This window comes from Siniperca chuatsi, linkage group LG9, assembly GCF_020085105.1.
Source record: "Siniperca chuatsi isolate FFG_IHB_CAS linkage group LG9, ASM2008510v1, whole genome shotgun sequence".
NCBI classification, from domain to species: Eukaryota; Metazoa; Chordata; class Actinopteri; order Centrarchiformes; family Sinipercidae; genus Siniperca; species Siniperca chuatsi.
In genome coordinates, this window is record NC_058050.1 from 24,709,729 (window position 1) to 24,725,282 (window position 15,554).

The window sequence follows — 15,554 nt, forward strand, 5'->3', positions numbered from 1 at the left end:
TATCTGGCCAGAATGGGCTGCCGGGCTGTTCCAAGCACGCATAGAAAGGCCTGCTGACACCCATCCATCCCCAGGACCCACGCCAGCGTCCTGGTGCACCGATAAAAAGAAAGAACTCACATTGGTCCCCACCCCCCCAGAGAAACTCTGTAAATGACTCCACTTTTCGCTGTCTTCAATCTTCTGTCTGCTGCCATCTGGCTTTCAGTCAGGAATAATGTGACGTTTGTGCCATTTCTCTCCTCTCTAGGAAAAAAGTGATGAGTCCTCAGAACCCAGCCCGAGAGCCTGACTGACTTTATTAAAGTGTCACAAAGTTTCCCTGAGGCCCAGCTTGGCTCGACTTCAGGCTCAGCCTATAGCCTAGATAGCCATTAACGAGAACTCTCCGTCTTCTTTTCTCTCCCCTTTCGTTTTGAACGAACCCGACAGAGAAAAGAAAGTGTCTGGCATCTCAGTGTAATCCACAGAGGAACAGAATAGATTTCCCTGCTCTCCTCATACAGATGCAGTTTGTTTCTGTCTGCACCGAGGCAGAGTAAAAGCAACAGTGAGAAGTGAAGAAATGAGGGCAGAATAAAGAAACAAGGGACGTGGAAGAGGAAAAGGAGACAGAGATGAGCAACGGAGAGCATTAGTGAAGTGTGAGCCTTTTGCCCCCCCCCCAAGAACATGAGAAAATGTTTTTCATGGTTCTGTTGTTTTTAAATGCAACACCCCAGAGTGTACCTTGTGTGGGACAAAGCCTGCAGCGTATACCATCAAAACAGCAGCTTTTCCAAGCACAGAAAATTCAAATTTTGGACTCTGTTTGAATCCTATGAGAATGTAGTGAGCAGTGCTATTCCAAAGTGCAGTTTGTGTATGTCATGGCTATATCCATCAAATTTTACACCTAATGAGAAGTTTGATTTGTACCAGACATAACCTTCATATTACCCATAAATCCTTGGCCTTAATAACCTCACGATGGGAATCCACTAATGATTATGCTGATCATCACTGTAAATAATGTTAAAGGCTTCTTAAGGTCACTGACTGATGAGCCTTTGTTTTGCTATTGGAGACAAAGAGGACATCTCCTCTACTGGACAATTTTTCTTACTTCAGAAGGCTACAGACACTACAAGACTATGACAAGATTGACTTATTAATTAAAATTCAAATGATTGAAATGACTGAAGTAAAACTTTTCCTTCCACGTTCTCAACAATGTTCAACAAATTCAGGATTTTAAATGAAAAGTCTTTTGGTGTCAATTAGCCTTATTAGAAGCAGCTCCCACCTATTTGTATTGTACAGACACCAACATGTCTTCTGCACTTTAGAATAAAAATGGTATAATGGTTTAGTTAAATACTGTTTGTTTTATTAAACATGAAAACTGTGGGACTTACGAATTTAAACTTTAAAGAACTTTTACAGTTTCCCAAACAGTGTGCATGTTCTTAACCTCTCTTGTGACAACTCATGTTCAAAGGCCAAGTTGAATATTTCCTTCACTTTTTTGATATGTACAGTGTGATGCTGTTTATGTAAATGTTTTTTTTTAAAACTTTTTTTCCTCCTCTCTCTGCAAAGTTAAACAATATCCCTATACACTATCAATGATTTTCCTAGTTGAGAAACCTTACCTGCTTTCTTTCCTTCAGCTCTTCAGATCAACAAGATTTGCCTTCATCCTCACTGTGCCAAAAATACTTATGATGGCTGGGCATTTTTCAGGAAATAACAGATATAACAAGCCAAATGCAATGTAAAGATACACTTTTCCCTCAAATTTCACTCTACCTCAAACAGTCTGCAAATGAACACTTACCCACCACGTATAGAGACACAGCACATGGTCCCTGCCAGTTCTACACAACCTGAGGACTTCACAGTAACTCACTACAGGAACCATAAACCACACAGGATTCACCTAGCCCTCTGTCCATACTATCCACCCTTAAAATTAAGTAATTCAGCTGCTTATAGAGAATAATAGACTAAGCTGAAATGTAAAAAATAATTAAAGAATTGCATGTCAATTGAACCATATGTATATTTCACAAAATTCAAAATGACAAATTCAGTGTTCATTGAATATTTTAGATCTCATGGAATGAAACTGATGCAACTGTACATGCAGTTCTGCACCTTTGATCAAGGTTTTTACAGCTGAAACAGGTTGTCTTTTAACATTTAAGTGTTGCCTTCTGTTCTCTAAGAGTTGCTGAATAATTTCATTTTATCACTTTAAAGGACCATGCCTGTATTTTTGCTTGTTTTAGTCAATTTACTGCAAATATATATGCAAAGCGTATATAGCTGACATTACGGCACACCAGTTTACAAAGCAGGCTGTAGTGTTTTATATTTTTGAATGTGTTTTTCCTACTTTACATGGGGCATTAATACACATTCACTTCAATTCAGGACAAAAATCCGCTCATGGAGACGTGTCTGGTAGTCCATGACAGTGAATATCATGTCAACTGCAGATAGATTTAACAATCTGCACCCACATTACAGTGCATGAGTGTAAGTGTAGTGAAACGTTACCATAACTAAAGCATACATGATGTTCATTCTGATTGCCTGCTTTGAGCAAGTGTCAAGTTAATTCCCATACAACAACATACAGAATTTATTGGAAACAAATGGCTGGCTAGGAGGTGGGAAAAACATGTTGAGAAAATGGTCAGAAATTATGTAAAGAATAGTATGTGATTTGTAGTAAATAGGTTAAAACGTGCAAAAATAAACAGGTATGTTACTTAAACACATGCACCTTGGAGGATTTTTGAGGGTGCAGCTAATTTCTTTGCCCTCCATACTGTCCACCCTGCCAGCATACTGTCCCTGCCCTGCTGGGGCCCCACTGAGTGCCTGCCTATCTCTCAATAACCTCTGTAGGAACCACGGAGCCATGGATAGGCACGAGTATCACAGCAGGTCCCGCTCTGCAGACCAGCGGCCCACTATAGAGCGCCCCACATCTCGATCGCGCTCCACTGAACGCCCCCACGACTCTTCACTCATGAGGTCCATGCCGTCTCTGCCATCTGGGAGATCTGCCCCCCCCTCACCTGCCTTGACCAGGTGTGACCCAGATCGGAGACGCTAACCAGCTTAGCACAGAATCAGACTGGAGTTTTAGTTGTACAATAATTTCCCTGAGGCATAGCTGCTCTGGAGGGAGAGATAATTTAAACATTAGCTTAAAAAGTAGACAAAACACAGTTTTTTAGACTAAAGCCCAGTGAATGCATTAAAGCTAATATTATGCTGCTAACTGCGAATATGTAATATAGACATACAGAGGTCTTGTAACTTACAGTATCTAAGTTACTTAGTTAGCCTAGCTACCAGGCTAGCTACCTAGTTTACCCAAATAGCTTCATATTAGGCTTTAGATAAGCTAGTAGCCTGCCGACTCTTCTTCTTCATGTGTTGACCACTGTTTGTTTTTTCTTTCAAATCTACAAGTCTAGCTACTACCTAGAAGATAACTACTTTGTGAAACTATCTTGTTCTTTTACTCCAACACTGAGGTTCAAATCAACCAATGAGATTATTTCTGCCCCCAGAGCAGCTCTACCTCAGCTAAATGTTTGCATAACTAAAACCTTTGTAGAACTAAACCAGTTCCAGTCCCATGAGCTCCCACTCACCTCGAGCCTGACTCACAGAATGAACCAGAAAGACCACATCACTACCACCTGTCTCCCACCCTCCCAATACCCTGCTTCCCTGCCTCACCTCACCTCACCTCACCCACCTCCACCTCCACCTCCACCTCACAACTACCCCACCACCCACCTAGCCACTTTTGTTTTGTCCCCAAAAGCACTGGTGCTGTGTTTTCTTTACACATGTCCCAGGCACGACAGCCCTGACACCGTAGATAGCGTGCTGACTCGTTTTAATTTGGAACACACTGCTCATACGCTTGCGTGAGTATAGCAGTGATGGGCCAACATTTTACTTTGATTTCATTACTAACATCAACTGATGCAGTTTATTCTGTGATGGCATTCTGTTTTTTTTTGTTGTTTTTTTTGCTATGAGTTGAAGCCTTTTGGGGACAGTCTGAACGCATGGTCTCACTGGTCTGCTGTTTCTGCATTGAACTCTTCTCTCCTTGCAGCTTGATGAGTCGACTGTACATGCGATTCACACCCGGCATCTTTTATTGCAGTTCAGTTCCCTACAGTTGATGTATCCCTCCACTCTCATGCCATGTGCCAAACATCATTGCTGTGTGCATTGGTTTTATATTTGGAGATACAAGACACTCTGTAGATTTAAAATAATCAGGAAATCTGTTACTAAATGTGAAAATATTTGCATTATATAAAACAATATCAAGCTGTAAACTGTTTACATGTAGCTATTTAACCACTATAAGTACTGTCACATAGAAGATTCAGCTTGAAATTATAAAACAAATACGATAATCTCTCAGTTGTGCATTGGTACAATTGCTGTCACTGATTATCTCCAATTGAGCCCAACAGTGACTGGCATCAAAACAAGTAAATATGTGATCTAACATATATGCTAAATTATTAAACTGATCCTACATAAGTTGATTAAATCATGCATCAGTCTCTCATTATAGTAGATAGCTTTACTTTATTATGTTGAACTTTACTTTCTGCAATCAAACTTATAGCGTCCCTTTTTTGAAAATTCCTTTACTTTTCTCACACTGTGATGTGGGTGGGGGTGACATGGCCAGGCCCTGCATCCACCATCAGATCTCGTCCTATTTTGTGTCTCACCCCATTGTCCACTACTTTTTTTCATGTAGGGCGCATCCTCGTAGTGGATCAGTCCAGACCAGTCCCACCAGTACCCCCATGTCCAGTAGACGAGGACGGCAACTCCCACAGCTTCCGCCCACGGGGAAAGACAGAAGTAAGTCACCTGGTTGTTTTCTGTTTACATTACAGGTTTAATGTCTGTGAATAAAAACATGTCTATTGAGTGAGGACATTGTTATATTAGTGCCACTGTGTGTTTCTGTTCAGTATTTTATAATGATATAGTTTTTTTGGTGCCTGATTGGGGCTAAGGAAGAGCTGGTTTTACAACAGTTTTTACAACATTTTTCTTTGTTGTTTTATGCTTCATTGGTGTTTACTTTTGCCTTCCATCCATAACATCTCTACTCGGTTCCTTTTCCATTTCTCACTCAGAAGATGGAGACGAAGGAACAGAGCCTTGTGAAGGTCTGTACCGGAATGCATGGGTTTAGTCTTTCAGACTGGGCGTGCTGGTTGAGCTGCACCTTACTCTGAAGGCCAAAACCCTGTCTGCAACGGGGGGTGGCTGGGTTCACTGGAGGCTAAGCTCACTCTGTGCTCCTTGAACCCTCCCTCTGTTGCAGCTGTGTTTAACGTACAGTTTTGACGTCCTGTGCCATCGTGTTGTACTTGTAGGCCTGTCTGGATCCTGCTATTGATTGTACCAGTGTTGTGCTCATATGTAGCCTCCCTGTTTGTATGTTCTTAGCTATACTCTAGATGTTTTTTTATTTGTCTGGGAGTTATTGATTTATTTTAACTATTTGGACTGCTGAGATACTTCACCAAAGCCAATATAATGCTTTACTTTCTGTATCTACTAAACAGGGTAAACACAAGGCTTTGATTAAGGCACATTAGTTTGAACTCCTCGCATCTTCACAACTACAAAGTGACATTTGAAGTCATATTTGTTCCTCAGCACTCTTTAACAAATGTTATGTGTTGTAGCGACTTGTGACATGTACTGTAAGAAGAACCGCGATGAAGGCAATGATTATTTTACTTGTGTCTTTGAATCAGACGCAGTGAAAAACAAAGACTGTTGTAGCTTTGCAGTGAGTGGAGGGACTGGGACAAAGATAGAGAGAGGGGAAAAGCTCAGGCAGATCTGGAGAACTTGTCAAAGCACTCGCAGAACTCTTTCATCATTGTCAGATTCCATGAGGGCTTTCCCTGTCTTCTGTACAGCCGCCAACCAGCCTCTCTCTCCATCTTCTTTACTCTCTCCTTTGCTCTCTCTCTCTCTCAGTCCTGTCCTTCTTCTGTATCTGTGCCATCTTTTTATCCCTCTGAAGCTCTCTTTGTCTGGACCTCTCTGTCGCTTCTTTGTGTCGTCTTTTCCTCTTTATTCCTGCCCCAATCTCTCTTTCTTTACTTTTTCTCTTTGTCTATCCTTTCTTGTTTCTCTCTCTCCTCCCTTCTTTCTTTCATTGTGTTTGTCTCTCTCTCTCTCTCTCTCTCTCTCTCTCTACCATACCTTCCAGGACAGTGGCGGCGTGTGGGCAGTGGGGGGAGGTATTGATCTGACCTTGTGCTGTAGCTTCCACAGAGCCGTATAGCACTCAGCTTATGTAATGCAAATGTCTGTGTATGTGTGTCTATGTAGCTTTTTCTATGGACTGGATCCATATTATTGCCCTTTGCTGATTATAGAGAAGAATTGGACTGTTGATTAATCTGCTATTGTTTTGTCTCGCTGCTGTGATTCGAAGTTTAGTCATACCTCACACTTGCACATACCTAATTGTCTTGTATGTTATCTGTTTATGTGTGGCAACTCCTAAGAGGGAACAGGGGAGGAACACAGGGCACCTCAACCCCAAAATGGTTGCCCAGGTGTGTTTATCACTACAGAAACAGCCTTTAAACTTGACCTGAAGCAATGTGTTTTTCTCCATTTTCTTGAAATATGTGATGTTGCTTGATTTTGCTTGAACTGTTCACAAAGAGTTAAAAAATATACTTCCATGTTTATTAACAATGAAAACTAATGAAATATTAAAAGTACAAGCTCTGTTAGGACCTTGTTTTGCTTTTTGGATGAGAGCAATGTACAGTACGTGTTCATGTACAGTACATTCATCCACAGGCTTGAATGAACGGCCAGACTGTTGGCAGAAACTGGAGTTTCCCACAGTTTCCACTTCCTACTTTCCCATCTGTTTATATGGCGTGCTCCTGTCCTCTGACTGTGTGGTGCTATTACTCAACACTGCCATAGCTGTAGTGCTGACTGACTCAGTGGATACTCTGCAATTGTCTATAATCATTGTGCTCTGAGTGATATTCTGCAGGCCAAATGCTGCTGTAAGAAGGTTGGATGTTGTATTATGAGTATCGTAACAACTGCATGGTGCAATTAACCAGACATTGTACAGTATTATAACCAAAGGTTCATAGCATTTTTGTGTAGTGGCTTTTATATGCTAACTAGTATTCAGTATGTTGGGATAGCAGTGTGTTTGTGTGTGGATCTGTGGGTGTATGTGCGTCTGTGTTTGAGCACATACAGTATGAGTTGCCATATTAATGTGACTTACAGTACCAGTATGAGGTTTCAGAGGGCCATCATTTCATGAGCCTCCATATGTCTCTCTATTAGCAGCAGACTGTGAGGAAAAACCCCAAGGCCCACCGGTAAATGGGAGGAAAGGCAAGTCCTCTGAATAGTGTGATGGTGTGACTTTGCTGTGTGGGCTTTCTCGGTCAACACAACTTCTTCATGTGTAACATTCACTAGCATCTGTGATTCTCTTCTTTCTTATTTGCTGTAGCACATTTATACAGTTCTTTATTCAAACTTCCCTTTGTTCACATTTCATCCATTATATAGACTGAGTGTGGTTAATTCCTATTGAGTTGATTTGGAGTGATCAATTTTGAGAGTTGTATGTAGCTGATGTTAATATGTACAGAGTGCTGTCGTGATCTCTGCTGGTCTGTCCTTCTCTGGCTTCAGGAAGGCCCTAATCTGCCCTCTACTTTTATAGAAATTAATTCTGCTCAGCTCCACCTCACAAAGGCAGAGCTCTCCATTTCCATTGTGAAATTGCCAATCATTCTAATTAGACATGGATTATTGAACACATACACACACACCCTGTACAATACTCCTTTAGACTGGCAGTTTCAGTCATACATAACTCATGTTTAGGACAGTTCTTTGCAATTTTCTTTCAAAAACGGCCATAAACTATCGCATCTCAACAAATAATAATCAAGTGTTGTATTTCCTGAAGTCTGTGCATTTTACTTTACTGTAGAAGTACTGCAGAGTAAGATCTCTTATTTTTTAGAACCTTATAGGCTGTTACCTCTTTTGGCCAGCAGATGGAACAAAGTTCATTATGTTTGATGAGGAGCTGTCCATGATTTCAGTGCTGAGGTGGCAAAGAGGTCTTTTTCTTTCTTACCATATCTTACCACTGGTCTCTGTTATCACTGCAAAATATATGCATAATGGTTTTAATATGTAAACTATGTACTAAAAGGTAATGATAAATAATAATAAAAATTATTATTTTTTGCACATTTTGTGCAGGATTTTAGGAAAGGTCCCTTGATAATCCAAGGTCCCCAAGATTCCTGTATCGTACAAACCAGTGTGTGTGTGTGTGTATATATATATATATATATATATGTATATGTATGTGTGCGTGTGTGTCTTGCTGTAGAAGTGACATGGGAGGACCAGCAGCGAGGGCTGAATGGCTGTTTGTCTGATGGAGGGACACAACCACAACCCTCTCTCACTGACACAGGTTGGTTGGTCTGGGTGTGGATTTCTGCCACTTTAAAAGCCATATTTCACTTTGATAGAGTATTAGACTTCTTTTCACAATCATATGAGTCCATGAACAGATGAAGTCCATAACCAACTAATTGAATCTGTCCTTACAGAAAAGTGCATCATGGTGATGAGGTGGAGTCTGGTCATGGCTTAACCAATAGCAAAGTTGTTGTCGGTAACCCAAACAAATGCTGCCAATGGTCCATGTTGTCAAGGCTGTATGAATGAAGTGTATGTTATGGCCTTGTGGCAAATCTGCACCATAACTGTGAGGACTGCTATTTGTACTTGAACAATGCACTGAATCAGCTTACTCGTGTATTACTCAGTCAGCTGAGCATGTCACTGTCAGAGGAATCATTTGACCAGGGGTCACATAAACCAAACTGGACAGTAGATATACATTTTTAAACCAACCAAGCTGTGTTATAGCTGCCAATAATCATTCATGTTGTCCTACATACCTATTTTAATTGCTGAAAACAAAGTTTTGAGAAGCTGCTGTCCTCTAACATTACTTATTGAGAGCTGCCTTTTTATCGCCAAATTTTCAAAGTAAGATTCAAATTCTTCAGGTGAACAGTGTTTACTATAGAGCAAGAAAAGATGGTCGGTTGTTTCTCATTCATGGACTCATAGAAAGGTATGCACCTTCAAAGTCTAAACAATATTCTACCAAAGTGATCTGTCCTTGAAGAGTTTTTCCGCGCTGTTCTTCACAGTTTGTGTGGCCTCTTATCAGCTGGATTACAGCCTCACCACAGTCAGACCTGGACCATGTACAGTAGAAGCTAGATGTAAGAACAGTGTTTTTTTTTTTAAGCAGGAGATATAATGCAAGGAGAGCTCGCTTCATATATTTTGTATGGGCCAGCAGGATAATTTAAAATGATGAGTAACATGAGGTTTCCCAGGTCAGCCTCTGGATGGCGTCCGTCTGTTTTTCTGTCTCTCCCTCCTTGGTGTGGTTTTGCAGTGCAGCCTGGAGCTGATGTTTCTGTAGACACTCTGATCTCTTCATCATCACAAAGAGTTTGAAAACTGATTTAGGTTGATTTTGTAAAGCACAGCACATTTCATTACCCTAAACAAAATATTTAATAAAGTGTAGTTTGATGAGATGCTGTCATCCATGGATGTATTGCAAGGAAACATGAAATGTGTTGCTAAGGTAATGGCACCACCAGTGGCTCGATGTACTGTGTTTGCTGTATCGTCTTAATATGCTTCCATGGAAACACGTCTTCACCTCCGTTTGAATTAAGCCGCATTTATATTTACCTGCTAAGACACTTGCTGGATCTGATCTCTGTGGTGGCTTTAGATGCAACTTGAAACAGTAACATTGTTAAATGTTAAACAAAGCCTGAAGAAAAACAGCACAAACAGTTATGTGTCTGCAACCACTGATTTTATGAGCATATTTACTGTTTTATTTATTATTTTATATTTATTTTGTTACAGTGTGACACAGTAACATTAAAAGCCTTGACTCTTCACCACCCTGATAAATTTGTCGCTGTAGAACTGCATGTAATGTGTAGTCTGGTGTTGTGGGCTAACAAGGCCCAGTGGATCTTGGTGTGCAGGGGATCAGACATGGCCGTAAAGCCTCTGCCTCCCACTGCCTGAGATTCAAGCTTTAATGAACCTTCAGGAAGCGTGGTCATCAGTCAGTCTCTTACTCTTTCAGTTTCTCCCTTGTCCTCTTTGTTTTTCAGCCCCTGTCTCTCGTTAAACTCCCTGGTTCGTCTCTGCAGATTTTTCAACCCTTATTTATCCTGGAAAGGTTGATTGAGTGCAACCACATTCATGTTACTTTCACATTGGGAGCTATCTCAAGGCCGGGCAAGGCTCCTCAACAGTGATTGTGTATAAGTGGGGAGTTTTAATCACACCCCTCACTACCACCTATTGTTCATTATTTTTCCCATACCAGTCATTTATTCTGTGCTCCACAAGAAGCACACACACCACCACCGACAACAACGTCTCTGGACCTACAAAAGAACAAAATACCTGAAACATAAGCCAGTGAAATGTAAGGGATGATGACATGAATTTCTCATCTTGCTTTGTGCAGGTGGTGCAGTTGTTAATTTTTTGAATCTGCTCTTATGTAAACAGGGGCAGACAGACTGTGTCATGTACTAATGTGATAAATCCTGCGTATCGTGCCTGTATCAGTTATCAAACTTAGTGGAAGCAATTTACTAAAAAGAGGCTGGAATTAATGAGTGAAGAGTTTACCTACAGTGTGTTTACCGAACCTAAAACATAATTTTCTCTAAGTGGGAGTGATGATGACTACACATAGTTTAACAACAGTCATTTTATACTATTTTAATAATGAAAAGATCAACATTTGTCTGTTAAGAGAATCTGTGTTAGCTGATAGTAAAGAACAGCGGGCTAGTGATAAATGGACTAAACCAAAATGCGTACACTTAGGATGATATTGTTTTGAAAATCATGTTGTATATAATATATCTAAGATGCAAAGCTATTTATGTGCCCAGTTGAGATATGGTATTTTACCATTCAATGTTGAAACTGAACAGTATGTCAGTCTGGAAGAAGAAAAGCATGTCTGTGGCATGTGCCATCTCAGTGATATAGACAATGAGTTCCATTTTGTTTTCTATTGTCCTATTTACTTGGAACTACATATTACTTTATTTTAGTAAACTACAAACAGAAATAGATTTTTTAAAACATGAACGATGCACAGAGACTGCTTTCACTGTTCACATAAGAAAAGTTAGTCAGTTACTTTGAGAAAGCCTGGGAGATAAGGAAAAAGGCCCTTTATCAGGATAAACTCATAGCATTTCTTTTAGATTTTGTATATTTGTTACAGAACTGTGCATGTTATATTTTCTTATGTTTGATAAATAGCTGTGTCTTGTAATCCCATGTGGGGTTGACCAAATGTTTGGCCTGACACGGAAATTAAAACACATTAAAATAAAGTAAGCTGAACTTTATACTGGGGTCCTTATACAACTCTTTGCCCTTCTAATGCTGTACCTACCTGGTATCTTATTTAAGATTGACAGCTGTAGTGTCTTGCAAACTGTCAACCTTTTTTTTTAAATCACTGTTTTTCAGAATTTAGTATCATGGCAGTTGAGCTCATTTTTCAAGCCTTAGTAACATTGGCCCGACCCACGCTGGCATGTACTGTTGTGGAAATGTAGGTACCTCCATAGAGTGAAAACTGAGTTTTTGGAAACATCCTTTTGTTATTTTACCAGCTCATTGTCTATGAATCACCATTTGTAATTGTTTGTAACGCTGTGATTGTCGACAGCTGGGGTCTGTAGTCTTAGAGTAATTTGTCATTCAGGGGCTGTTGGGTTAAATATGATATGTTAAGACCATACAATATTAACCCACAGACCACAGGAGACTTTTCCACCCTGACGTGTTCTGGTTTTTACTCCCATCTCTGTCTTAATATATCACTCTCTTATCCTGATGACCTACATGATGCAGCTGAAGTAAGGAGAAAAAAATCACTTGCTCTCTTGATTATCATTTGACTCTCTAATGAGATGATGTTAGCTGGCACAAAGAGATGAAAGCTGGTGAGGCAGATGTCTCACATTGTCTTTTTATTCATGTGACACTCCATTATTCACCCTAATGGAGTACTAATTGAGCTAAATGCAAATTCTGTGTAAGGGGGTATGAAAATTAAGTCTGATTGGAGTGTGCTTCTTTTGCCCTCCCAGCTGTCACCGTTGGTTTTGTCAGGTTCAGACTCCAGGATGGGGATTAGACAGGAAGGTTGGAGAACACAGTGGTGGACAGAGGGGGCAGCCTGACTCTGAACAGGGGTTACAGATGCGGCTGATTACACATTGACCCCCATGTGAACCCTCGATCCCGGGTCCTGTGGGCCCACCAGTGGTTGCTTACACAGGATCAAAACACACATGGAAGTGTCTTGATTGGTGATAGAGAAATGAAAGCACAGTTCATCTTTGGAGAGAAAGAGAAGGGAAACAAAACCCTCCTCAGAATATTCCAGGGTCTCAGCAGGCTGAGCGGAAGGAAAGAAGGACATGAATAATATGAAGAGGGGCAAAATATGTAATTGGAAGCAACAGAGATGCCTGAAAGCAAGCAGTCGATCTTGTTGTTGCATAACCTTCTTTCAAAAAGATACTGTAGCTGACGCCTGTGTGTGTGTGTGTGTATGTGTGTGTGTGCATTTGAATGTACTCTACTCAGGTTACGTCGATATTTTTGTCAATTTTCATGTTTTTTGCTGAAACTTTGTGAGGTAGTCGGCTCTCTCTTTTGTGTGCTCGCTGCTCTGTGCTTTCAGTTTGTGTTGTTTTGTGTTTTTTTTTTCCTTTCTTTTATGTTATTTTTCCAGGCTGTCTCCCCACAGCTGCCCCATGCAGACTCAAGTGACATCCACTTCTCCTTTTACCTTCCTTTCCTCTCCCCCTTCTCCCCGCCTATCCTCAGAGGTCTCGAGTTTCTATCGGGTTTCTGTACATTAACATCTCTTTACTGTTTCAGCTCTTTTTCCTTTAAAGCACAGAACCTCACCTTCCCAACCTTTCCCCCCTTTCTAATTTCTAATAACTAAACTCTTAGCCTCTACCTCAGCCTCTCCCGGCCTCGCACCCTCCTGCTCTATTTTGACTTCTCACCGTGCCCATGGTGGAGTTTGTGTGTTCTTGGTGTACTCTATGATTTTTTTGTGTGTTCTGTGCTTGTTGTTTTGTCATTGTCGTGTCGTATTGTTGTTGTGTTGTGTCCCTCCCTCCTCCCGACCCTCCATCCTCTTCCTCCTCACTCTGACCCTCCAAACCTGGCATACTCGGTGATCACGATGATGACGTCGCTCTCCCTCCTTCCTTCCTCTTCTCCTCTGTCTCCCCCCTTACCCTTCGTGCATCCTCTCACATCCATCTTCCTCTCCTCTGTCTGTGTCTGTCCATTCTGTGATGTGATCCCAGAAGACACGGACTCACCAAGTTGGACGAACTCAGGTCTGTCCCTTCTTCTTCTTCACCTTCTTTCTTTTCTGACTCAGCCGCCCTCTTCTTCTTCTGCTCCTACTTTTATTCACTCTTCCTGGCTTGCCGTCCCCCACCCACCTCCCCTCACCTCAATCGTCTTTTCTTTTTCCGCTTCGCTCGCATTCTCTGGTGCCGTTTGCGCACTTAATTGTTCTGTAGACGATGCTTCTGGCATCTCCGCACTCTTCATTTTGCTGCAAACAGACTGTGTATGCTTACAGTTCATAGAAGCATGATCATGGTCACGCCACTGTGGTTTCTTTGCATCAGGTCTAAACATGAGACACTGTGTTATTGTCTACCTAGAAAAAACTTGCTGTCAGTGAATGACTCCAGCTACATATTTACCATACAGACATGAGAGTGGTATCAATCTTCTCATCAAACTCTCTGCAAGAAAATGAGTAAGTGTACTTCCCAAAATTTAAAACTATTACTTTAACTTTATGATGTCTTGTCCCCTAAAATTGGGGGGGTCATGTATAAAAAGGCTAGCAATTCCTACACTGTTCATCTGATGTGGCTGTAAAGACCCTCACAGTAAAGCTGAAAGTTGCAGCTTTAACCTCATAACCATTGTTTCATTTCAAATCCAATGATCTAGACAAAGTCATCGCAACAAACAATGTCCCAGTACTTTCTGACTACACTGTAACACTGTAACTTTAAAAACAGCTTAACTACAGTAGTTGATCAACAATTTTTTTTTAGGTAAAACATGTTGAAAACAAAAACTCATATGGTGTGACATAACAAGCGGTTTTCTGAATGCTTCTTACATGAAATGACCCTTTCCCTGTAATTTAGAGAGAACTAAAGACGTGAAAGTGTGTAGGCTGTGAGATGTTACTTAAGCAGTGTAGTAACAGTAAACCATTAACCAAGAGAGGCAGAGAATGAACTCCATTGAAAAAAATTCACTTTGCCTCACATATGCAGTCATTCATTTGCTCTCAGCTTGTATTGCTTTTCTCTGTCTGTGTGCGTGTGTGTATGTGAAGCTATACGCATACTGTATGTGCGCATGGCACTTGTACGTGTGCATTCACCTTCACTTTATCATTACCATCAAATGACACACAAGTAGAGACAGAGAGCAAGTGGAGAGAATGGAGATGCAGGTACAGCAGGAAAGTCATAATTTGGCTGCGATTGAAAGTTGTTTTTGCAAAAGCAAAACACGTGTAGCAGTGTCAGCAGAAAGTATTTGTTGTGAGGTATTATTTTGGTGTTTTATTTTCTTTTTAGTTACGTAAAAATTTCTGATGCAGTGGCATTATTACCTCAGCAAAACGAGCTTGTGTATTGATTATAGCGTGATGTTTGTATAATGCAAATTGCGCTTGCAGCAATATGAAACAAAGCACATTGCTTAAATTGAGTTTAGGAGGAGATGAGATGGGCAAACAGGATGATGGGATGATTTTGCAAAGCACTGAAATGAGAAAAGGGGATAGTCGGATCAATTAGGAATTTCATTTGCTGTAAGAATTGGCATTTATCTAGAATGTAATGTGTCCCAACATGGGTGACAAGCATTGTTGGAGGTTGTACATTTTGTTTACTGCAGTATTAGTGTCCAAAGCTGTAGCAGGAATCAATAGATTGTGCTATTTCATTATTATTCAGTCAATTAAAAAGAACATTTGGGTTGAAATTTTCTATAAAGATAAATGAGCCCGGAATAGTGACAACTGGTTACACATGTAGCTGTTTAATGTGTTTCGCAGCTTGCCTTTCTACCAGTCAATATTTTTTGTTTGTGTTTGTGTTTCTGTGTTAAACGCCAACCATTCAGCTTTTTCCCATTAGATCCCTCCTTGTCATAGCTCATGGCTCATAGCTCAGCAGAAGCTTGTCTCTCACCATAACAGTATGTCCCTCCATCAGGCCTTCCTCACTGCATCAGCCCCCATCTGACAGCCT

The 15,554-nt window shown here is 40.7% G+C and overlaps 1 protein-coding gene across 34 annotated transcripts in view; it reads left to right on the forward strand.

Moving 5' to 3' along the window:
* The window catches only part of rims2a (regulating synaptic membrane exocytosis 2a), a 154,861-nt gene that overhangs the window by 100,416 nt on the left and 38,891 nt on the right, over nucleotides 1-15,554 (forward strand). For 17 of the 34 annotated variants that reach the window (XM_044207218.1, XM_044207223.1, XM_044207225.1 and 14 more), the window contains 2 exons: nucleotides 2,899-3,084; nucleotides 4,799-4,905. In XM_044207218.1, coding sequence (XP_044063153.1) covers nucleotides 2,899-3,084; nucleotides 4,799-4,905 — 293 coding nt within the window. Of the gene's footprint in view, nucleotides 1-2,898; nucleotides 3,085-4,798; nucleotides 4,906-5,186; nucleotides 5,220-6,581; nucleotides 6,633-13,565; nucleotides 13,599-15,554 lie in introns of all 34 variants that reach the window. The other 17 variants (XM_044207220.1, XM_044207224.1, XM_044207230.1 and 14 more) reach the window with 5 other exon arrangements.